The sequence below is a fragment of the Pteropus vampyrus genome, unplaced genomic scaffold (assembly GCF_000151845.1).
Source record: "Pteropus vampyrus isolate Shadow unplaced genomic scaffold, Pvam_2.0 Scaffold85, whole genome shotgun sequence".
Classification (NCBI taxonomy): Eukaryota; Metazoa; Chordata; class Mammalia; order Chiroptera; family Pteropodidae; genus Pteropus; species Pteropus vampyrus.
Window position 1 is genome coordinate 523576 of NW_011888866.1, and position 24684 is coordinate 548259.

Consider the following 24684-nt stretch of genomic DNA (forward strand, 5'->3'; position numbering starts at 1 on the left):
GAGAGGACAAGGAACTATCCTAGCTGTGGGCAGCCCACGGAGTTCCCAGGCCCTGCCCGACCCCACACCAACCTCCTTCTCCACTTTGCACGCCCCACACTGTGCAAGGTTGGAGGTGGGGCCAAGGAAAAGTGTTATGTGTGAGACTCCCTGAGCTTCTCTAGAGCACACACCCAGCCTCTTTTGTCTCTATCCACAATTATTGGCCCTCTGCAAGAGATCTGTTAAGTGGACTCCTGGGCCCTAACTTAAGTAGGAGTCCCCAGTCTGATGGAGGAGACATAGCCCTTGCCCTGGGAGACCTCCACCCACAAGCCTGATGGGGAACTGCTGGCCTTTGCCACCCATGGTGGTATTTCTGCACACAGGATGGTGAGGAGCTTGCCTCGACCTGAAGAAGGAAGAACACTGGACTAGAAGTCAGGATTCCTGCTGGACTCTGATGCTGGGACTACCACTGACTTGTAAAAGCTACCCAACCTCTCTAGACCTCATTTCATCTGTAAAATGGAGGTTGGATCTGACTTCTAAGGTTCTGTTCAGCTTTGACAGCTGATTTTATCATTGAACAACCACACAGAAGTGGTTGTCATATTGTACCTCCAGAGAATACAGTGACATCACAACAGGGTCTCAAAAGCTTAGCTTTATGTGAAATAGCTCCTGAATGGTTCGTGGCAGGGGTAGGACTTGGCATCCAGAAATTCTCATAGGTGCTAACTGTCTAGATCTGTACATTCCCCGCTCATCCACTCCAGAGATATCTATTGAGCACCTGCTGCATGTCCACTGATAGGCTGGTGCAGCATCCTCTGCATTTTGAGTACTCAAAGGCCTCCTGTAAGAGCCTTGAAGAGGGGTGGTGGTAGTAAGGAGGGTTGAGCTACTTACTCTAGCAGAATAACCTCTCTCTTGACCTGAAGTGTCTAAACTTCTGGTCACTAAACACTTGTGGCTTCTTGATAGGTGAGAATTGTGTGCTATTCATGTCCAGGGGAAGTGGAGGGAACTAGCTGCTGCTTTTTTGGAGCATGGGCCAAGCTCTGGATGGGACACTTTCTCATTATCTCATTTAATCCTTAATATTATCCCTATTTTAAAGGTGAGGAACTGAGTCTAGGGCCATGCTACCCTGAACAAGCCCAACCCTGTCTGATCTCGGAAGCTAAGCAGGGTCAGGCCTAGTCAGTACCTACTTAGTACTTGGATGGGAGACCACCTAGGAAGACCAGGTGCTGTAAGCATAAAAAATAAAAAAATAAGGGATTGTAAGCTGACAAGGTCCTTGTAATCAGTGAAGTCAACCAAGTGTTGCCTCACCTAAAAAAAATAAAAAGAAAGAAAAATAAGTAAAATAAAAATAAAATAAATTAAAGATGAGGAACTGAGGCCCAGAAGGACAAAGTAACTTATTCCAGGGTCTGACAGTAGGTGATAGATTCCAAAGGTCTTTGAAGTCCACAACTGGTAATTTGAGTGCTGGACAAGCAGCCCACAGATGAAGAGACTGAGGATGGGGAAAGGGACTGGTTGTGGCACTGTTTTCCTCCCAAGCCTCAGAGGAAGGGCAGACTTTGAACACTGAGCAGTCACAGCTGAGGGCCTCAGTAAACCAGCTGGCAACCAGTTTGAATAATCTCTGAACTGGAAGGGAATTAAGGGTCATCTCATCCCATCCCATAACTCATGATAGAGTCTTCTCTATGACACCTCCTTGAAGAGGTCACCCCTTGGTTGCCTTCAGTGTTGGGAGGGAGGGGACTTCCCTACTTCAAAGACAGTCCCTGAGCTAGAACCTGCCTCCTTGCAGCTTCCATGTACTAGTTGGTAAGAGTTTTAAAGGTAAGGAAAATAACTCCTCCAGCATCACACAAACAGATTAAGTAGCAGAACCCAAGTTTATACCTGGTTGGGTCTGTGGGGGATCCACAGTTTGCCCTCTCTCCGGCAGCCCTCCCTCCAGTGAGACTAGTTTCTCCACAGACCCCATCCAGAACAAGTCTGTCCTCAAAGAACTGGGGCCAGCCAGGGATGTGGCTGGAACTTGGCTCCCACTTTCTCTCCTACAACTCAAAGGAAGTTGTAGGCCATTGACCATTAGTTCTGTGAGCCATTCTGGCCTGAGGATGTATTCTAAACAAATTCCTCCCAACACCTTAGAGTCTTAATAACATAGCTGGTTTACCATGATCTCCCAGAACACACAATTAGGCTGAGTCAATTGGCATGTCCTGTCCTGGAAAATAAATTTCTTTTTTAGTTGAGGAGTCATTATTACCATCGGGCTCTGATCTCCTGCCCTCTGCCTGCTGACTTGGGTTTCCATGGTTTCTCTTGTGTATAAGTAGTAGGTAGAGTAGCTGGGGTGGGGTGGGAGGGAGGTTGGGGTTGGAGGGAAAAGGGCTGCAGTGAGAGGTCTCTGAGACTCCACGCCCTTCCCCACTCTAGCCTGTAGTGTATTCCAAATGAGAGGCCTCATAAGGTTCTGGAAAGTACTCAGGCCTGAAGGCCCAGGGCTGATTCTGTCACTTTTAGGCCTGAATCACGTCATGAAATTTTGGATTTATTTTCCCCTTTCTTAGTATTATAGAAAGGGACAAAAAAAGCCGAAAGAAGTGAGGGGACTTGCCCAAGGTCACCCAGTAAAGGAGCTGGCACTACATCCTGTGTCCAAATTCCCCATGGTGGCCCTTTGCCCTGTCTCCAGAGTGAAGATTTACCCTAGGAACCAAGGGGAATGACAGGTGACCCTGTCAGGCTCATCCACCAATCCCAGAATCATTATAGGCAAGAGGGAGTGCCAGATTTTCCACACTAGGCCACAAACACATGCAACTCATTAGCTCTTATCAAGGAGCAAACAGTAATCCAGGATGGGTTAGGTTTCTTGAAGCTGGACACATATTGGCCATGAAATATTAGTAAGAAGTTCTCATCATCCCTGTTAGGATACTGAATTCTGTCTGGGTGCTGCGCTGCAGCATTGCGGGAGAGTCCCCCCACACAGAAGGGCAGGGTAAGTTGTATTTGAAGGCTGAGCTGGCTATGACCTAGAGAAAGGGCAAGGCTTGGACTTGAAACTAGCAGGCTTCCCGGAGGAGGAGGTGGGGCCAGCTGGGAAAAACAAAGGGAAGAATGGATTTTCCTGCTGGTGGGAAGAGACTGAGTGGAGGTTCAGACAAGGCTGGAAACGTCTTTCCTCTCTATCTCACTACCCTGGGCCTCCCTCTCTCCTGTCCTTGTCCTTCCCTGCCGGGTCTGGGGGTGGTCCGGACATTGACAGCGCCCGGGCTCTCGAGGCCAAGCATGGTGGGGTGCGCGGCTGGCTGAGCACTATCCCTTGCGTCGGAGCGGAGTGAGTGAGCCCCGCGGGGGGCTCCCGCAGCCCTTACAAGGAGTTTGGCGGCGCTCGGGGCGGCCCCGCCCGCCGGGCTCCACCAGCCCCTCCTTTCCCCAGCTGGAGCCGAGAAGAGGGAACACAGCTCGCTCAGCGCGGGGCTCGGGGCGCGGACACCGAGGGGCCGGTGGCAAGTGCCAGGGGAGCCTGAGACTCACTCCTGAGGGCCCCGACGAGCGGGCACGCTGCTCGGGGCCCTGGGGCCGAGGCACCGTGTCCCTCTCCGCAGCGTCACCATGTCCTCGGTGTTCGGGAAATCCCGCATGGGCAGCGGGCCGCAGAGCGCGCCCCTCGAGGTCAACCTGGCCATCCTGGGGCGCCGCGGGGCAGGCAAGTCAGGTGAGTGGGGCAACTGCGGGGAAGGGAAGGGGTTAGGCGGGAACCGGGGAGACGGAGCGGTGAAGGGAACCAGGGACTGCGTACTGGCGGGCAGGCTCTTCCACTGGCTCTTCCACTCTCTTTCCTCCTGGGCTTCCTGAACCCAGGTGGGTTGGGCAAGACACCGTGATTTTCTTCTTCGCTTCAGTTTCTCTGTTGCTTGGCGCTCTCTCTGCTTTGTTCTCAGCTCCTCCATCTCTCATCTGTCTTCTGTTCCTGCAATGGCTCTCCCTGGAATGGCTCTCCCTCTGTCTCCCTACTGTGTCTCTATGCTTGTGTCTGTGACCCCAGCTGTCTCTCCCTTCTGTCTATCGCTGTGTCTCCCAGTCCTCTGTTGGTCTGTCTCTTGTGGCCCCCACCTCTATCTTTTCTGGATGGGTCCAGCAGTCAGCTCAGGTGATTGTCACCAAAGGGACCTGTTAGGTCCCTAGCTCAGGGCCCCTGTGAACCTTGCTACTCCCTGATTTAGGCTTGGGATGAAAGAGACACCGGCCCCTGAAGGGAGTTGGTAGAAGTCACTGGCCATTGGCATTTCCCAGGCTACACTCCCCACTCCCTTCCTCAGTTCCCTTGGATTCTGGAATAAAATGTGCATTCTTATCAAATGTATTTGTTTTAAGCCAGGCTCCTCTCTTGACTTTTTGGAAATAGGTTGGACTATGGTCCCAGGTGCCTGGGACTTGTCCTTGATCAACCAAGATCTTGGGCTTCCACTGAGATCATTTCTATCAACACTGAACTCTGCCTTCACCAGTCCTGGCAGCTCTCACCCAGCTGGAGCGAAGGGGGTGAGAGTGGGGGTATCACCATAGGCAGAGACCTAGAAAAAGGGTCCAGACCTCCCCTGCCGCTCACAATCTCAGGGAGCTGATGGTGGGAGGGTCAAAGGGGCTCCTCCACTGGCTGTTTTCCAGTTACAGCCATTAGTGAATGGGCAACATGGGCTCAGCTGGCTGTGGGTCTCCTTCCCCAGTGTGTTCTTTGAGACTCTCTGGGGGCCTCCTCTCCACTTTTGAAGCCAGCCCTCTGGCTCAGAGAGGGAACTCTGAATCACATTTTCCTACAGAAAAGATTTGCCCTCTTCCCTTTGAAACTCAAATTGTTATCTGGAGCTCTATCACTGATACAATTTAGCCAGTGACTACATGAATGAAGGAATTTGAATTTAAAAATATGTATTCCCTGGGTATTACTTTGCAAACTGACACTTGGGAATCCTGGGAAAGAATTTTAAGGATTTTCTTTAAAATATCGCATTACTTTTTAAGACTCCAGTATAATAGTTGGCTGGCCTTTGGCTTTATGTGGTTAAATTCTGAACAAAATCGGAGTCCTGTTACTGCATTGCACCTGGGATAACTTCATTCTAGAGTTTTACATTCTGTGTGGCGCCATGATGAGTGTGGAGGCCCTCGCACCAAGATTTGAGATGTGTAAGACTGAGGACCAGAGTGTGTTTACTTGGGACACAGATCTCATCTGGAAATTCCAGGCCCTCAGGGTTCATACCACCACCAGGGATCACCCACTGATTAACTTGGCTCTTAATCTCTCTTTGGCTCATAGCCAAAACTGAAAGAAATGCCCCGCATTTCAGAATCTTCATGACTTGTTCAGGATGGGGATGCCTCCCTTCAGTTGGGGCTGACCCTAAGGTAACTGGTTGTATGGGTCCTGACTGCCTAGTTTCGGTCTTCATAGACACCCTTTAGGCTTACCTCTCATTGCTTTTTCTTGCCATTAAAAAAAAAAAAAAATCACAGGATATACCTGAAGGGACACAGTTCCCCATATTTCTGGTTTCTTCTGAGCCTCTCAAATAAACTCTCAGCTCCCAGCCTCATTCCCCCAGAGATTTGAACTTGGTGTCAGCCAGGGGTCACAGAGGCTAGATAAGGCCCCCCTAAATGAAAGGGGCAGCCTCCAGGGGCCAGCAGCCAGACACAGCAAGGGAAACTGAGCCAATTTCTTTCTGCTTCTTACAGCCCTGACCGTGAAGTTTCTAACCAGGAGGTTTATCAGTGAATATGACCCCAACTTGGGTAAGAAATCACTCCTCTCGGTTCCTTCTGCTGTGCCCCACGTGGATCCCCCACCCCTCCACACACACATCTACCTCGTAGTGGGCCCAGGTGTAACCAGGACCAAAAATCTCGGGGCAGATGGGAGAAGCCACCAGGATGACTCAGGCCATGGGGGAAAATGCTTTGAATGCCAAAAATACATCTTCCACATCCCACCCCAGACAACTTGGAGGTTGGCCAAACTCAGAGAACTGTGTGATTTGCCCTAAAATTTGAGGTATGAGACTTTTAAAAAAATTAAACATAGCAGAATGTCCACATTCATTAAGTGTTCTTCAAGATGGTCACTCAATGTACTTTTCCAGAAAAGCTGGACAAGACATATGAAAGATCCTTTAGTAGGACTGGCTTCTGAATCAGTTTTTGAACAATGAAAGAAAACCCATCTTGTTTTCTTGCCATATCATGGTATGTTGGAAAAAGGGGTGCTCTGGGGTCAGTCATAGGTGAGTTTGAATCCTGGCTCATTCACTTATTGACTGTGTAACCCTAAGGCAGTTACCTAACCTCTCTGTGCTTGTTTCCTCATCTGTAAAATGGGCATAAAAATACCTATCTCGGAATTACTCTGAGGATTAAAGAACTAATACATGTGAAAGATCTAGCCTAGTACTTGACCCAAAGAAGACACTAAATGCATATTCATTTCTCTTTCTTCCTCTTCAAATAGCTTCCCATCTATGGTAGCTGAAATTCCCTCAAATTAATCAGACCAGTGTTTCTGAAAATTATTTTTAGCAAGACAACCTTTTCCTCAAATAATCTCTTACATAGAACCCCAATATCTAAAACAAACAAAAGCAGAATTTTATTAGTATATATGTAAGCTAAAGCTCACATTTATAACATTTGTTATTGTAAACTATCCACTGAGACAAATGGGGTGTCTAGATGCTTTTAGCCTTTTAAAAATGAAGGTTGCAGTCTTGGATTGTTTTCCTCATTCATAAGAATTGAATAAAGTATTTGTGGGACCCCTCAGGGTCCCCCTCTCAAGAAACCCAGGCTCTGGGGCACGGATTGGAAAACCTGCACAATACAGCACTTCCTGCAGCAAGCCTCTGATGGAATGCCACTGTGACACCTGGAGGAAAGAGCTCCTTAGCCCATTGGGGCCCATCAGCCCCTCAGTACAGGCTGGAATGTTGAATCTCAGTGTTAGAGCAGGAAGGGACCTCAGGGCTATTTAGTCCAGTGGATTTTAGTAGCAGAATCTCTTCTTCTAGGGAGATCTTAAAGAGAACCCCAGGGTCTTGAACAGAGAAAGTGGAGGGGCTCCCCTAGTAAAGTCAGGGATATAGGGCAAGGTGACTCATCCCCTGCTTGTCCCTCAAAGTTCTGTTTGACCACCTGCGCTTTGACACAACCCCTCCATGCTACAGCAGAGGAAATAAGCCTAAGGAGCTGAGGCTTCTTAGCCAAGGTCACACAGCGAGTCTGAAGGGAAGCTCATTTATTTAGCAGAGGTCAATGCCCACGGGTGTAGGACACATGATGTGATTGTGTGCTGGCCAGGGGAGGTGCTGGGAGAGGCCAGAACATGAAGTCAGATGGAGTGGGAGAACTGGAGACAGGAGGAAGTGGGGGAGTTGGGAAGGAAGACATAAGCAGGGGTGTCTGGGAAGGGGTAACAGAGATTTTCTAGGATGGTGACGCAAAAGACGGATTCTGCCTACCTCAAATACTGCATACATATACTAAAATCTATTCACTGTCTATCTGAAATTCAAATTTAACTAGGCATCCTACATTTTATTTGGTAACCCACTTCCAGTCTCTCTTCCTCCCTGCCCCCCATTCATACATGGGTCCCGCCAAGGAGCCTATTACAGTGGTGGTTTGAACTTCCTGACTGAGTAATTTTGCAGATCTGACCTGCTTGTGGAATGTGTGGTTGGACTATGTGAGGGGCAGCAGCCCTGCAATGGTTAGTCATCCCACTCTGAGAGCCTGTGAGCTGGAGAGATGACCAGATGCTCTCCCTCCACCCATTCTGGGAGGCCACTGCCACTCCTCGGGGGTTCTGTTCCACTGTCTAAACATTCTGGCCACTGGTTCCAGCAACAGCAGAGACACTGGAACCAGAGCCTTTCCTTCTGTGGAGAAAGGTCTGAGCATCCAAGGGCAGAGTTAGCCATCAGGAGATGGAAAACCACTCTATCCCCTTTTCAAACATCTTCCAAGAGCTTAAGCTCAAAGGGAACCTCTTGAGGATGGGAACCTGTGTAATTTGTTCCCATTTTCAGCATGGTACACAGTACGAGGAACAACATAGATGTGTGTAAACATGAGGTTGAATTTTGATTTTAGGATTACCCTTTAAAGAACAGCTCCTATTATTACCCACGTTTTATGGGTAGAGAAACTGAGGTAGGGAGGCTCAGTGATTTGCCTACGATCATGGAGAAGCTCAGGTACAAAGAAAGAGGAGACACCACTCCAGTCGCTCTCCACTAAGGGAGGCCTTATTCAATGGAGAGCCTGGAGTCACAGGTCTGCATAGCTTTTGGCTCTCTGAGCTTTGGTTTCCCCATCTGCAAGATGTGACTAATAGACTGCTCCATTAGTTGTGCCTTTTTATGGGTCATGACTGTTAGAGCTGGTAGAAGCTGAGAGATTCGGTGTCTATGAAAGAGTTTTGCCTGTGCTGAGCACTATGGGAGCGTGTGGGGGTCTCCAGAAGAGCGTTCTCTTGAAGTGCTGGGGTCATCTCACCTGGCGTGCCCAGGACACAATGATGACTTCTCTCTTGCCCTCATCCTACTCCAGCAAGGACACAAGCACCATTTCTGAGGCATCATCCTAGACACACTCTGACCTGACATCCTTTGGTGCCTTTTAAAAAATTATTATTATCAATGAGAGAAAAATGCTTTGGGAAAAGAATCTTCTCTCAGCGTTAAAATCCACAGAGTATTACTTAGAACTATCAGTTATGAGGCCCATATATTTAAAGACACCAGAATGACCTGAGGGCAGAGACTAGGTGATAGGAAGAAAGGACGTTACCTTGACTTGGAAAAGAGCCCCCACCCCCAAGAGTCACCTCACTTGCAAAGGAGGAGCAAGCTGGATAAGAAGATCTCTGAGCTTCTTCCAGCTCACTCATGTATTTTACACATCCTCAACTGAACTGGAAGCTTCTTGCTCTTCCCTGTACTCTGTCCAGACAGAGCTGGACGATCTACTGGTCCACTGAGCAAAGGGAATAAGGGGATCCCAAGGGGGAGGCAACCTAGCCTAGAAGACCTGAGTTCAGATTCCTTCTACTAGTGGTGTGAGGCCACGGGCGAGCTCCTGCCTCTTGGGCCTCGCCTCCCTGTCATCTCTCTACAGTCAAGCTAATAGCAACCTCGAAAGGCTATTGTGCTAAAGGGACTACAGGAGATCAGGATTGGGCTAATATTTTTCCTTGGACTGGGCACGACATAGTGCCTGTTTGGGGTCAGAAGCTGTGGAGTGCCTAAAAGGGGTGCATCAGACAACTTGAGCAGGAAACTAAAGAAAAATCTGAACAAGATGTGGACATCTGGGGACAGCTCTTCTTGCTCCAAATATAGTTAAACATTTGGGACATATTTTCCATTAGATTTTTGTCTTTGAATAAGAGCGGCATTTATCCAAGTCCCCAAAGCAGGCTGAGGACGGGAGCTGTCTGTGATTGCTGCTGGCTGCCAGTGGACCTGGCATGTGTCCAGGCCTGGTTTGGCTGCCAGTGGCCCTCAAGAAGTGTTTTGACTCAGCCAGAGTTGGGGGGTTTTCTTCTCACAGTGACTGCTGCCAAGAAGGCAGAGAAGGCCCCATTTCTGCCCAGAGGGGTCTTTGGGGTCACTTGGGAGACGGGGACACCCAGGGAAAGGTGAGGGCCAAGTGCACTTACACATGTGGGCAAGTGGCACAGGGGAAGGGGATAGGGAGAGTGATTGCCAATATGGCAGCGAGGTCCTCTTTGCATGCCTGGCCACTTGCTGCTTTCTTGGGTTTGAGATCATAAAAACTAAAAAAAGTAAAAACTCATCCAAATAAGGTCAGTAGTTTAGTTTATAATATGCTATCAATATCTATTTCCTGGTTTTGATCATTGTACTATGGTTATGTAAGGTGTTAGCACTGGGAGGAGCTGGTGGGATGGTACACAGAAACTCTGTACTATTTTATAACTTCTACATGCGTCTAGCGTTATTTCAAAATAAAAGGAAAAAAAACAAACACCTGAGAATATGAACCTGCTCTATAAACTTTGGAGTACCATGGTCTCCACTGTCCTTTACCAGGTACTAAATTCCTCTGCTATTATTTTGACAAGGATTATTTGTAAAACCTTCTTGAGACTTCTAAAGGGGGTCTGACCCCCAACCCATCATGTCATGCACTTCTCTTTTCCCATCCTTTCTTCTACTGGGGGCAGGAGGATTGTTCTTGGGGGCCTCCTGTGGGCCAGGTACTGTGGTTGGAGGGGGAGAGGGTAGAGAAGCTTCGTTTGGGAGGGAGAAGCTGGCAGTGTCACTCCTGAGGCCTCTGCTGCTATTTGATTGTGGGCTACTCACTCCATCTTGCTAGCTTGGTAGGTGGACCCAGAACACAGTGCGATCTCCCATAGTGTGTTCTGTGAGCAGCCTCTGTTGCTCTGAGCCCTGAGAGGTAGAGCAGCATCTCCTTGGTGGGAGGTTCTGCCCATGTCCTCCTTTGGACGAGAGCCAAGACTTTGTAGTAGTCCTAGCTCAGTGAGCCTTGGAGCAGATCCCTCAGGGCTGCACAGGAGTCCAGCACAGAGGGAAGCTGGGACTCAGACCCAGTTCTTCATCAGTTGAGTGGCACATCCTGCTTTTAACCTGGCTGTCTGTTACAGAGGACACCTACAGCTCTGAGGAGACTGTGGACCACCAACCTGTCCACCTGAGGGTCATGGATACTGCGGACCTGGTAACATTATCCCCGTTAGAGCTGAGAGTCAGTGCAGCATCCTGAGAAGTTCTGGCCCCTTTTAGGCTCCAATTTGCTGTGTGACCCTGCATGAGGATCTGACCTCTCTGAAACTGAATCTCTTCATTTATCAAATGAGAGGAATGGGATGGGGCCTGTGTAAACCAGATGATCACGGGCATCAGCTCTGAGACCCTGTGCTCTGGAGCTCGACGCTTGTGCACACATGGAGACAGGTGCACACACATTTATACTCCCCTCGGCCTAAGTTCCCCCCAATGCATACATCTCCCCTGTGTCGTTACTATCCCCTGCCAAGGCTGGGATGCCAGTTATTCTCAGAAACCAAAGGGGCATCATGAACCTGACCTAAAACCAGCAGTGACCAGAGATAGCTAGGTCTCTGTAGGGGCCAGGCCAGAGTCTTGGCTTTGTGCCCCAGAGGCCAAGGTCTCCAAGTCTCTGGTGGGGTGGTGGGAGGGAGGCTTACGAAACAATGTCTCCTTTCACACCAAGCCAAATCCACACTCAAGCGCCCCTTTGACAAAGGCTCTGCTGGGGAACAATATACAAAGTCCTGGGGAGTGGAGAGGTGGGATGGGGTATCTCAGGTGAAGGCCTTTATCCCATCTTCCTCTGACCCTGACCAGGGCTTCCCTCCTTTGCCCCAGGACACTCCCAGGAACTGTGAGCGCTACCTGAACTGGGCCCACGCCTTCCTAGTGGTGTACAGCGTCGACAGCCGCCAGAGCTTCGAGGGCAGCAGCAGCTACCTGGAGCTGCTTGCTTTGCACGCGAAGGAGACACAGCGCAACTACCCTGCTCTGCTGCTGGGCAACAAGCTAGACATGGCCCAGTACAGGTGAGCGTGGCGGTTTGTCCCATACCTCCAGAGCTCACTTTCCTCATTTGTGAAAGCCGAGTATCATCTTCAGGAATTATTTGGCTGCTAAGAACAATAATCTTTCGAATTAGGTAAAAGGGGATGTGTTGTAAGGGTAGGTAGGTGCAGTCTTTCGGGCAGCCAAGGACAGGAATGGAAGGGCATATGGGCAGCACAAGGGCTAGACCCTGAAAGTCGGAACAGAGGCCGCTCCTTCCATCCTCATGGGGCTCTGTGGTCTCTGTCCGCCTCACCCATTTTTGCCTGAGTCTCTATGACCTTCTGTTCCCACTTGCTGCAGCTAGCTGGTCATTCTGTGCCCAATTCCAATTCTAGGGAGAGAGGCTCTGATTGGTTTCTTGGGTCAAATGTCTGCTCTGGTTTGGCAACCATCTCTTGCCTCACCCAGAACGGCCCCCAGGCTCTCTTCCACAGCTGGCGGTGCTCAGGACAGATTCTCTTAGAAAGGGTTGGACTTGAATCAGGGGTCACAAACTGGGCCAGAGGGCAAATTACCACTGAGTACTGCAGCCATATTTTGTTTGGCCAGCACAGTATTTTAGAAAACCTGGAATTGGAATGTTTTGGGGCAGAATATGCTCTCTCTAGCTGACCACAGGCCTTACCACTCCCCATGGCTTACCTCTACCCTCTCCACACATTCAAGTTGCCTGGCTGGCCCTGGAGGCATTTGAGACTGTGATGCCTCCACTTGATAAGTAATCCCTCTGGCCTTCTCCAACACTGACATTCATCCTATGTGGCCAGTCCACCTGTGAGGTACGGTACCTTCTACCAGCCTTCTACCTGTCCCTCCCTGTTCATGGCTGGTCACTTCTGCTTTCCCAGGCCCCAAAGGCACATTGACTGGTGGTAGAAAGGAGGGGACCCTTTGTTGAGAACAGGTCAGATGGGCAGTGGGGAAAGGAGGGTACAATCTCATGAAAGGAGACCACATTACAGGCCTTCAAAGGCGGGCAAAGCTTCAGACCCCGATAAATTTCATCCCCAGAAATGAGGGAAGTTGTGTGATCTTAAAGCCAAAAGGAATCACAGAGCCACCAGAGCCTAGAAAAGGGATTAGAAGAATGGATTGTGATACACTAATTTTCAATATGGCGGAAAAAACTAGACCACTCTTTTGATCCCAATCTTTGCCAAAGGGATTATCTAAAAATAGTTTAGGAGCAAATAACAAAGAATCTGGGCTCAAATGAAGCAGCATCAGTTCCCTAAGAACAAGTCATGACAATTTATCCCTATTTCCTTCTTTGATCAGTTCCTGAGGTTAGTGGATCAGGATTTGATGGGCACAGTAAATCTAACTTTTAGCCGAGCATTGATCAGTGTCTCCCATAATTGTCTTGCAGCTAAAGGGTAAAATGCAGTTTAGACCAGTGGTTCCCAAACCACTGATAAAATTTTCACCAGGCTGAGACAAAAGAATAAGATAATGTTACATGTCTATGTCTCCTATTCACACATTCATGCACTCATGGGGTCCTTGTTTCTGAAAGTTCATTATTCAAACCCCATGATGACAAAGTTTCAGATTCAAATTTATCATAAAAGTACGTAATACTAAATATCCTTTGAAAAGGTGTTCCTCAGGAAGCAGTGACCGTGCAGCCAGGACACCGGCCCTGAGTGGGGAGGGGATTAGGTGCTCGGCCCCCGACCCTTTTGGTCCCAGTCATGCTCTTGGTCTGGTACTCTCTGGGCAGCTAGCCCTCTCCCAGCCCCCTGCTCCTGCCAAACTAACTTTGGCTCAGAAACCTTTTCCTCTGGCACCCACCCTAGTGTCTCTTCTCATCTCATGAGCTGTGCCATTATCCTCAGGAGTGATGGGCAGGGTGGCTCAGTGACCGAGGGGTCGGGGGAAGAGGGATGGCCAGAAAGATTCAGCCCCTGGAACCTTGGCCTTAAGACCTTAGGGACTCCTATCCCTACATCAGACCTACCCAAGAACCAGTTTTCTTTTTCTTCTCACCTTGATTCCCATAGCTTCCAGGTCAGAAGCTTCCAGAACCCTCCCGATTACAAATATTCAATCCCACCATCTCCGGAGGTGGTAGGGAATCAAGCTGGGAATAGGTGCTGCTCCCTCTCTCCTTTTCCCCTTCCTCCCAATGAAATGTTGTCACATTTGCTCTCTCCTGCCCCTCCCCTCGGCTGGCAAACAAAACTCCCCACAAGCCCTGAGATCTCTGCCAACCACAGGCGTCCTTAGTGACCTCGGTCTTCCATGCCTCTGTGGTCTCACATCTTTCACCCCAAACCACTGCCTTTCTCTAGAGCTGGTCCCACAAGCCAGGGCTCATTTCCTGACCAAGGGCCCATGTGAGGGTAGAGGAGAAATAGAGCTGGGAATGGCCATCTTCCGCCAGCCATGGGCAGGGTCTAGACAGGGACTTTGGGCCAACTTCTCCCTTACTCTCAACCTTGTTCCTAAATTCTGGCTTTGGTGACATCAGCCACTATTTATTAAGCACTGACTTTGTGCCAGGTACTGTGCTAGGCACTCAATACAAATTGTCTTTCTTAATCCTAACAACCCTGAGAGGCAGATGTCATTATCCTGTGTTACTAATGAGAAAACTGAGCCTTAGAGAGATGAAGATGACCTGGGTCACCAAGCTTGTAAGTGAGGAGCCGGGCGTAGGCCCAGGCCTTCCCGACTGGGATGCATGCTCCTGACGCTGCCTCAACCCTCTTCCCCACCAGGCAGGTCACAGAGGCAGAAGGTGCGGCCTTGGCAGGCAGGTTTGGGTGCCTGTTTTTTGAAGTCTCTGCCTGCCTGGACTTTGAACACGTGCAGCACGTCTTCCATGAAGCAGTGCGGGAGGCACGGCGGGAGCTGGAGAAGAACTCCCTGGCCCGGCCCCTCTTCATTTCCGAAGAGAAAGCCCTGCCCCACCAGGCTGCACTCACCGCCCGTCATGGGCTGGCCAGCTGCACTTTCAACACGCTTTCTACCGTCAGCCTGAAGGAGATGCCCACCGTAGCCCAGGCCAAACTGGTCACTGTGAAGTCATCCCGGGCCCAGAGCAAGCGCAAGGCACCGACCCTGACCCTACTGAAAGGCTTCAAGATCTTCTGAGGGCCCCCCTGAGGATCCCAGGCTCGGAGGCTGGGCAGGGCTGCAGGATGTCTGATGGAACAATAGCCTGCACCCTCTGGTGAACAGAACAGCTGACCCCCGCTCCAGCACCAAGCAGTAACACCCAGTTCACTGTGTGAGTTGGAGGGACAGGCAGGAATGCTGCTCCTAGTCCCTCAAGGGCCTTGGTTTCCATGCTAACCACTGCATTCTCTGACCTCAAAGGGAAAGCCACCTGGAGAACCCAGACCCCTGGGATCAGCCTGAAGCAGGAAGAAATTGCAGTGTCCATCATGATACCAACCCTTCCTGCTCTGGCTATAGCCAAGCCAGATATGGCCCCTAGTGGCAGCTCTGGGTGGACAGTTTTGGGAAACCCTGTATAAGCGTAGGCCTGAGAACATCCTACAGGAGGGACAGCTCTGAAGTCCTTGCGCCACCTGGTGGACTGCAAGGGCAGGGCAGCTGTAGGTTTTGGAGGGCTGGGGCCTGGCCCTCCTATTGTCTTCTGACCTCACAGCAGCCCCAGGCAACAAACCCCACTTTTTATCCTAGTTATAGCTACTTTAAATAATCCTATGGGACAGGCTGTAAGAAGCAAAGCCACAGGAAGGTCTATTTCCAGTACTTTTCCTTTCAATGAGAATAGAAGGAAGAGACTGTGGATTATCCAGTATAGGGGACTTCTAGAGTTTTCATCAGAAGGCAGGGACCCCTTATTTTCTCACCTTAAATTAAGGACTCTGTCCATAGATCCTCAGGACCAGCCTCCTCAAGGGTAATGATTCAAAGCTGCAGAACAAAGTCATTCTAGTGACAATGACCCAGGACTTGAGGGAGCCCACAACTGGCAGTATCAGACATACAGTGTGCGTTATCAGCATGCCCCGGGCGCGTAGGTAGAAACACAGTATACCAGTTTGTAGTCCAACAGGACCCAGTACCCTTGGAAATGGGTCTGAGTGTTCAAAGTCTTCTTTCATAAGAGAGAACTGAAAGCATTTCCGGTTCAAAAGCAAATTTTTGCATAAATTATTTGGGGTCAACACCACAGCTGTATAACACAATGCTGTGGCACAGGCACAGATCAGGACACTCCCTCGGGATCCCATGGTTAGCAAGAGAAGGGTCTCAGAGGTAGGGAGAGCCACATTTTCTAACTCTGTTTACCACAGGGCCCCTGGCCCAAAGGAAGTCTTTCATGGACCCTCAGCAGATATGCAGATAAAGGAAAGGACTCTAGTGGGAAGAAGAAGCGGGAAGGGGATTGAGCCCAGAATTCTGCTCCGACTCCTGCAGCAGTTCCAGGAGCTTGGATTGAAAACAGGAGCTCTAACCCAGCCTTCAGCCCCATTCTGTAGATGGAGAAGCTGAGGTAAGAGGGAGGCTGTGATCTCCTCCACACCACCTGAGGAGTCCTGGCCAGGCTTCCTGACCCACAGGCTGGCTATGGATTTTGCATTTTTGCCCCAAGTCACTGTATGGACCACCGCCATTTGAACAAACTATGCAATTCCAACTGCCCATATCAGAAGCATTTTAATAAACAGGTGGGGTTTTTTAAATAACAATTTTAGTTTGATGGCAGTTTTTTCATTTTATTTGCTAACAACATGGGGGCATTGCTCAGCACTCTCACTAGCTCTCAGATTCTTGTGGGTCTGGAAGGAGAACCAGTGCCACGTCCCTCTCTTTTAACTCAATTTCCACCTGGGCCAAATTTCGCTTTTCTGAGAGCAACGTCTCTCTTAGGATGTTCAGATTATTCTCATCTTTGGTTCCAGCTTCAGCCAGGTATAGGACTTCCGGAGTTTGTTTTTCTGGAAGCAGCATCTTTTGATCTCTGAGAGGAGAGAAAACACCATTGAATGTGGGTTCCCTGAGCTGGGGTACTGAGTGGTTGGGGCAGAACTGGGTCTCCCAGATGGGACACAGAATTTGAGGGGAAAATCCAGTAGTCAGTTCTGAGAACTGCTGGGGGAGAAAGCCAAGATGGTTTGGTGTTCTTTCATTAGAGAAACAGCTTATCCTTCCTGTGCCTTGCTCACCAAATCCTCATTACCACCTGTGAGCTCAACTATTACTGCTCCTCTTTACAAAGGAAATGTGATTCAGAGAAGCCAAAGAAGCACATAACTGAGACATGTATTTAACTCTGAGTCCTGTGTTTTCACCAAATCACATTTTCTCCTATCCCAAGACTGTCAAACTACTTAGCGTGCAGGTCCTTGTCAGCCCACACCACATCCTCAGATAAACTGCAGGAAATTCCTAACCAATCTTCCTGCCTCTAGGTGCTTACTTGTCCAAATCAGCCTAAACACACCAGTTGTTTCTAAAGCCCCAATGAGCACACATCACTCCCCGGCTCAAGTACCTTCAGTGGCTTCCCACTGCCCACATCTGTAACCTAGCAGTCAAGATCCAGCCTTCCTTCCAATAACTCCTCCAAATGTCCTTCCTCCAAGATGGTTTTACTCAAGGTACACTTCTTGGCCATAGTAGAGGGATCCAACTATGGTTAGAGCTGACTGCCCAGAGAATCTGCTTGGGCTACAGGGGGAGCAGCTCAGTGCCTGCTACTCCAGTGGACAGCCACCTTGTCTCTGAGTTGACCTTGCTAAGGGGGATACTTCCTGATGGGGTGAGAGAGGCAAAGTCACCTTCTTAGAGGCTACACCTCTCTGGGCCCTTCTATATCCTGCATCCAGAATGATCTTGCTAAAACATAACTTTTCATGTCCCTGTGCAAAGCCCTTCTCTGAATGCGCATGAACTAGAACCTGAACTCTTTAGGATGGTCCCCAGGGTATAAACACTCTGGGTCCTGCTGCCTCTTATCCTCCCTCTCCCCACAACCCAGTCCCACCCCCCAACCCCCACCCCGTGCCCTTCTCACACTCAATGCTACAGCCACACAGGCCCTCCTCCTCCCTCCTTGAGCTTGGTGCATGTTTTCCCTTGGTCTGGAAGGCTTCCACAGCTTACTCTCCCTCTCTTTGCTCTGAAGGCCCCAGGTCCTTGCTCTGTGCTCCCATAATACTCTGTATGTCACTGTCCCACAGTCACTATCTGCCACTCTGAACTACAGTCAACTCCCTACCAAATTAAATTCCATAAGGCAGGGGGTGAATCTAACTTGTCCACTATTGTGGCTCCCACTCGCTGCACAGAGCTTGGTATAGAGCAGGTGCTCAGTTCATACCTGTGGAGTGAATGATGAATAGGGGTCATGGTAGTTCATAGAGACGAGTTCTCAATGGGAACTATGTGGGGTTATTCTTTTTTACTTTCTAGCAGAACTGTGAGGAAAATCCATAGATGATACAAAGATTAAGCCAAACCTTCCATGGATCCTCAATGATCTCATTCTGTACAACAGGAATAAATAACTCATGCCTGCCCTATTCTACTGAACTGTTTTGAGGATCAGATGAGAGAATGTGAAGATGCTTTTAAAATTTGGGGGAGGGAATTCTCATTATTATTGTTGCAAAGTTCCTGATAGTGATGATTGATGGGTATATACTAATTGTTGAATGCATGAATGATGAATTAATGAATTAATGGGGATGAGTGAACCAAGCATTTATTGAGTAATTTCTAGGATCAGACACTGCCAGTTGCTTGGAGAAACAAAGTTGATTCGAATGTGGTCCCTGCCCTCAAGGGTCTCTCAAATAGCCCTGAATCATCCAGAGAGTTTAATTAAATGCCACTGCCCAGGTCCCCCCACAGACCCTTTGTGTCAGAATCTCCAAGGCGTGGTACAACATTCTGTATTTTTAATATTCCTCCTCAGTCGATTTTGTTGTGCATCAGGGTTAAGGAATATTTCCATTACAAAAATGTTAAAATTACCCCAGAAGACTCGACTAATCTCGGGTCTCTATCTGAGCCCTGCACTTGGCCTTGAAGCAGGGCAAGGCTTTCCCCTTCAACAGCATCCCTAACTCCGCAATAGCCCCCATTGAGCACTCCCCACAATCCTAGGAGGAAGGAACTGGTTAATTATCACCACTTATAGAAGGAGAGACTGGTTTGGAGGTATTGAATTTATTGCCCTTCTAGTGAGCGGCAGAGCAGGGATTTGAACCCAGGCCTGGGCAACTCCAGAGCCAGAGATCCTGGCCTCTGAGACAGCCCCTACCCTGCTCACTGGCTAGGGCCAGAGGGTGGTAACTGGGGATGGTTGTTAGTTTCTCAACAACTTTGGTTTCCCAAAGGACCTTGAAGGCTGCATCCTTCTATCCCAAAGTATGGACAGCCAAGGCCCATAGATGACCCTTTCCTAGATTTCCCTTGGGAGGACAGGATCCCCACCTTCCAGAGGCCACCCCTAGACCAGCTCCTCACCTGTTTGCCTTGATACTCCTTCCCAGGAGGACAGTGCTTATTAAGACCACCACACCCACCAGGACAAAGATGGAAATATTCCAAGGAGATGCTGTGGAGGGACACACAAGACAGAGCCTTGAGGAGAGGCTGGTGGCCCTCAGGCCCACTAACAATTGGGGTTTGAGCTCTGACACAGCTCACAGTATCAATTAGCCTCTGTTGTGGACCAGGTGTTGTAGAGCAACTCTAATTAAGGTGAAGATGAGCTCCCTGCAGGGAACTCTGTGTGTGTGTGTGTGTGTGTGTGTGTGTGTGTGTGTGTGTGTGTGTGTGTGTGTCTGTTATGGAGCAGCCCTAATTTAATGGGAGACAGCACTGCAGTTGGATAATAGTGGGGAGGGCATGAGGTGAGTCAAGATAAACGTCCCAATCTTCAGAGTTTTGCAGGGGACTGGAGTTGTGCAGTGCAAGGACAGGAAGGAAGGAAGAGAAGCCTCAGGAGAGGGAGGGAGGAAAGGAGGAAGAAACAGAAGGAGAGAGGGAGGGAGGGAGAAAGATGTGGCAGTTAAACTGAATTCAACAACTGTCCACAGGTAGTATATAAAGTGGTTAATCTGAATTTGGGTAATCAATATTCATCCACGTTGTATCAAAATGAGGCAGGATCTAGCCTCAGAGCCTTTGCATTTGCTGTTTGCATTTGCATTTGCATTCTACCAAGAATGTTCTTTCCCCACATAATCTGCATAAACTGGTTCTTTCACCTCCTGCAGGCTTTGTTCAAATGTCAGCTTCGTAGTGAAGCCTTCCTTGACCACATTACCTACCCTTGCTGCGCACTTCCCATTCCCTTTCTCTGCTTAATTCTTCTACTTATTTTTTTTCTCTTAGCCCTGGAATCATCCAGAGAATTTAACAAAATGCCACTTCCCAACTTAGACTCCATGCATTTAAGTTGTTTATCTTGTTTATTTTCTATTTCTTTCACTGAAACGTGCTCCATGAAGGCTGAGATTTTCATGTTTTATTCACTACTGTAACTCCAGTGCTAAGACAGTGCCTGGCACACAGAAGGAATTTAATAAATATTTGTGAAAGAGTTGATGGATGAGTAAATGAATGGCCATGACTTGAAAAAAAGGAGGGCAAGGCTCAGCAATATCCTGGGTACTAAGACTCCTCAGCCTCAGTCCCTGCCTTGGAGGAAATGTTCAACCTGTTGTGGAGGAGGGGACCATGTCAGGGGCTTTAGCCAGAGTCCACTGTTTGTGTTTTGTGTTGAGACCATATACACCCTCATCCCCAGACACCAATCCCTTGCCACTTACCATCTTCTACCCGAAAAAACCAAAGCATTTCTTCCAGCAGCTCCTGAGGCACCACAGTGCCAGCTGGGGCATGGGTAACCCCCTCACTGTGGACCATGTCACGCTCCTAGTTAGGGTATGTTTATGATAACGAAGTCCTTTGGCCCCTTTGGCCCCTAGATACTTTCCTGCCTCCTAGGTTCTGGCCCCTGGGCAAAGCTCTGCAGACCCCTGGAAAGAAAGCAGAGAGCATGATTGGATATCCCAACCCAGTTTGACCTCTCCTCCCTGCCCAAACCCAGCTCTCCTCTGGCCCAAAGTTATAGGACCAGAACAGCCTGACTCTGGAGCAGGTGGGACCTGGAGAAGCAGAGACCATAGAAGTGGGAGTCACTCAAATCTTTATTAAAACCCATCACATGTGAGGAGGAGCATTGACCTGGGAGTGAGGAGGACCAAGCCACTGACAGGCTGTTGGGGACAACTCCCATTTTTGCCTACACAGCATCTCCATCCAGCTTCTACAGCCCACAGCTCTCTTTTACTCCAGTTTCTTAGTAAATTGTCCCATCCCTTGCCATTGATTTTCATATGGTAACCAATCACAGGACCCTGTCTTCCCACATGACAAAGGTTGGGCTTATCATAGTCTTTCTCCTTGAGATTGATAATGCCTGCGACTCAGAGCTAAGAATAAGAGAAAGTACCAGAAAAAGGTAGCTGCCAGCTACTGCTGCCGAGAGCTGAGCACTCTTACAGCTGAGCTTTCCTCGGTTACTATCTCTATGCCTACTTGGTCAGGGCTGCCCTCAGTTTAGCAATCCTCTGAAAACTTTTTTTCCTTTCTCTTTTCTTTTTTTGGACATGTTATCAGAGTTGTTTTTTGGTTGTTTGCAGCGGAAGAACTTGAATCCATGCCTCCCGGCTAAATCCCTTCATGAATGAGCCTGTTTCCATCCCTACAAAACGAAGGGGGTTAAACTATCTGTGTTTAACATATCTGTCAGACATTGAGACCCAGTAATAAAAAATGATAACCAATTCCAATTTTGGATGTTGACAAGAGACTAAATCACTATACCAAGGGATCAGAACACAGATTTCAGAGAGCTCTATGTAGACATGAGAACTTGGTATACAATAAAGGTAGCTCTACTAACCAGTAGGGAAAGGAAGAATTGTTTAGTATAGACGGTGTTAGGAAAACTGGCTCGCTGTATGGGAAAAGGAAGACTGGATACACATCTAACCAACAGCAGGTACAAAAACAGACTCCACAATTAAAGGCCTAAATGTAAGAGGAAAAATATAAAGTTAATAGAATTGGGGTAAGACTTCTTAAACAAATCATTCAAAAACAACAACAAACAAAACTGATGCATTTGATTATATCAAAAATAAAATTATTCGCTCAAGGAAGAATACTATCAATAAAGTAACAAAAACCTTTCTGATTGTGATAAGACACTTATAATGCTTAAAACCAAGAAGAGACTGACATCTAGAATATACAAAGAATTCTTAAAATATTAACAAGAAAAAGACAGGAACCCTAATAAATGGGTAAAGGATCTAAACAGGCAGTTCATAAAATAGGAAATTCAAAAGGGTAGCAAGCATATGAAAAAATGCTCAAACTCTTTGGTAATCAGAAGAATAAAAATTAAAACAAAAATGAAATACCACTTGACATTTCTTAGACCGCCATAGTTTGAAAGGTGGATAATGCTGTGTGTTAGTGGGACTCTGGACCATAGCCTCATGCACTGACAGGGGGAGTGTAGAGTGGGCTAGCCATCTAGAGAGCAAATTAGTATTAGTAAGTATACACACCCCAGGAACAGCTCTGCTCCTGAGTGTGTATATCTATAACCCAAAGAAATTATCCTCAGTGATCATAAGGGGGCATGCCATATCATTTATGAAAATGCAAAATATATGCACACTAAACAACAAATTTTACATAAACACATTTTTTAAAAAAGACACACATTTAATACATTAGGATAATTCTCTCTGGGGGAGGAGGAAAAAGGGACCAGGAATGGAGATAAAAGTAACTGAAGAAATAAAATAGGAGATGAGTTTTGAACAGACCAATCATGAAAACATGTCATGGGCTAACAACAACAAACAACAACAACAACAACAACAAAGGCAAAAAGAAAACAGGACAGGCACCAGGCGATCTCAAGTCCCCCTGCTTTGACACTGCTTCTGAAATAGCTTTTGGAGGCTCCGCTGGGAACATTCAAAAACAACTGGATGACAAACAGCCAAAAAGGAAAACAGTAGTAAAAAAAGACTAGATTGACATCAGAGGTTTCTTCAGCTCTAAATGCTCTGAGAAAACTGAAGAAACATCTATAGATTTTGAGGGGCAATATTTTGACACAAATAAAATACTGAGCTAAGTTTTTCGTATATAAATGATCATTCATGTATCAGGGTGGAGATGGAAGTCGGGGAAGAAAGAAAGACCTTATTTGGACTTCCAAGGACTCAGAGGCATACTAACCACTTACTCATTTGAGGGATGTGTGTATAGAGACTGAATAATGGAAACAAACTTACGGGGATGGCTATGTAAATATGTGATCATATTTACAGCTCCAATAGTCTGTCCAGAGCCCTTACTAAGAAGAGTTGTGACTTTCTGTCCAATGTCAGACGCAGGAGTGCCTGGATTAATTAGTAACATTGGCCATAGGCCCCTTTTGCATAAGCAGACCCTCCACACACACAGAGAAAAGAGTATGAGGGTCTAGAAACCAAGCACCGACTCCCTGTGGGGAGGTGGGATGGGGCCTGGACACAAGGGAACACCGAGCACTTCTGTATTGTGGACATGTCTCATGAGTACACACTACCTTCATGAAAACAATACATGTAATTACATTTTTTAATGTATGTATTTTTATATGTATATTTTAAATATATATATTTTGTGTATATATATGTATTTTTAAATGTGTGTATATATTGTATTTACACCTTTGAGACAATAATTCCAATTTTGGATGTTTAATTAAAGAAACTGATCACGATGTCAATTCTTCCCAACTTGATCTATAGATTCTGTGCAATCGCAATCAAAATGCCAGCAAGTTATTTTATGGATATCAACAAAGTGATTGTAAAGTTTATGTGGAGCGGTAAAAGACCCAGAATAGTCAATACGATAGTGAAGGAGAACAAAGTCAGAGGACTGATGCTATCCAACATCAAGACTTACTGCAAACTGCAGCAATCAAGACAGTGTGGAATTGGAACTAATCAGATAAATGTACAAACTTGCAAGCGGGATGATTTCCACAGTGGACTGCGCATTTTAAACATAGATAATATAGTTATGATAAACATATACCAACAAACGAAAAAATGAAATGACTGGATGGATACATATGCAGAACTGAGAGTCAGCCCTCCCTGACTGTGTTAGATGCCACAAAAACAGACACATTTCCCTCAGAACACTTATCCAGTTTCCTTCTAGAGTAAGCATCATATTAATATCCTTGCTTTAAAAAAAATTGATTAAATTTTATGATTTATTTGGATTTCATTAATGCCTTTTTCCTATCCCAGGATCCCATCCAGAGTATATTGCATTTAGTTGTCCTGTTTCCTTAGGCCCCTCTCAGAGATTCCTGCATTATAAACAGGGCTTAACCATCTGCCATTGGACTGAGAATCCTACCAAAGACCCTGGGCCACCCATCCCCATGGAGGTTGAAGACACTCACCCTGGATCCTAGGTTCCTGGGGCCGACCTTGATCTGCTGTTGGGAGCAGCACTGATTTCTGTATCTTCTTCCTCCTAGTCTCATAGGAGCACCGGATGGTCTTTCACCTAAGATTACTGCAGGGCCGGCACCTGGGAGGCAGTGCCGCAGAGCCCGTGGCAGCCCAGTCCGTCTGGTGTCTCTGCTCTTAGCACACACCCAGGCTTGGAGTCTTCTCTGCTACTCCGGGGTGACTGACCTCTTGAATAAGTGGCCTCAGATGGCGAATAGGCTCCACCCGACTTTCACAATTTAAAAGAATCAAGAGCCCAATGTTTTCCTTTTTATACGTTGACCTCAAGTAAAGAGAAAACATCCAGATACTCTTGCTGGCCCAGGAGAATGGTCTTGGGAGGACCCTCAGTCTGGGGTTCCACTATTGTAGGGGGATACGTGATGTGTTCACTTCAGACCTCTGCCTCTAGGTATTATAAATATTTAACCGTGGAGCAGGGAGCCAAGCCTGGGCTTTTACAGCCTGTGATTTCT

The 24684-nt window shown here is 47.7% G+C and overlaps 2 protein-coding genes across 2 annotated transcripts; one reads left to right on the forward strand and one right to left on the reverse strand.

The window, feature by feature from the left end:
* The first annotated feature begins 3554 nt into the window (after nucleotides 1-3554).
* On the forward strand, nucleotides 3555-16314 carry RASL12 (RAS like family 12). Its single transcript, XM_011363331.2, has 5 exons — nucleotides 3555-3736; nucleotides 5761-5817; nucleotides 10709-10782; nucleotides 11454-11644; nucleotides 14390-16314. The coding sequence occupies exons 1-5, from the start codon at nucleotides 3634-3636 to the stop codon at nucleotides 14763-14765; spliced, it is 801 nt and encodes a 266-aa protein (XP_011361633.1). The 5' UTR covers nucleotides 3555-3633; the 3' UTR covers nucleotides 14766-16314.
* A 7-nt stretch (nucleotides 16315-16321) lies between these two features.
* Nucleotides 16322-24453, reverse strand: SLC51B (solute carrier family 51 beta subunit). The gene is made up of 4 exons (XM_011363330.2): nucleotides 24157-24453; nucleotides 20432-20641; nucleotides 19122-19212; nucleotides 16322-16608 (listed from the first exon to the last, which is right to left on the reverse strand). The coding sequence occupies exons 2-4, from the start codon at nucleotides 20526-20528 to the stop codon at nucleotides 16404-16406; spliced, it is 393 nt and encodes a 130-aa protein (XP_011361632.1). The 5' UTR covers nucleotides 20529-20641; nucleotides 24157-24453; the 3' UTR covers nucleotides 16322-16403.
* Between the last annotated feature and the right edge of the window lie 231 nt (nucleotides 24454-24684).

Excerpts from the sequence above, each read along its gene's own strand:
- SLC51B (XM_011363330.2), bottom strand. The coding sequence starts at position 20,528 with ATGGTCCACAGTGAGGGGGTTACCCATGCCCCAGCTGGCACTGTGGTG. Across the intron at positions 19,213-20,431 it reads GTTTTTTCGGGTAGAAGATG|CATCTCCTTGGAATATTTCC; the intron begins GTAAGTGGCAAG and ends GTCCCTCCACAG. Across the intron at positions 16,609-19,121 it reads AGGAGTATCAAGGCAAACAG|AGATCAAAAGATGCTGCTTC; the intron begins GTGAGGAGCTGG and ends CTCTCCTCTCAG.
- RASL12 (XM_011363331.2), top strand. The coding sequence starts at position 3,634 with ATGTCCTCGGTGTTCGGGAAATCCCGCATGGGCAGCGGGCCGCAGAGC. Across the intron at positions 3,737-5,760 it reads CCGCGGGGCAGGCAAGTCAG|CCCTGACCGTGAAGTTTCTA; the intron begins GTGAGTGGGGCA and ends TGCTTCTTACAG. Across the intron at positions 11,645-14,389 it reads CTAGACATGGCCCAGTACAG|GCAGGTCACAGAGGCAGAAG; the intron begins GTGAGCGTGGCG and ends CTTCCCCACCAG.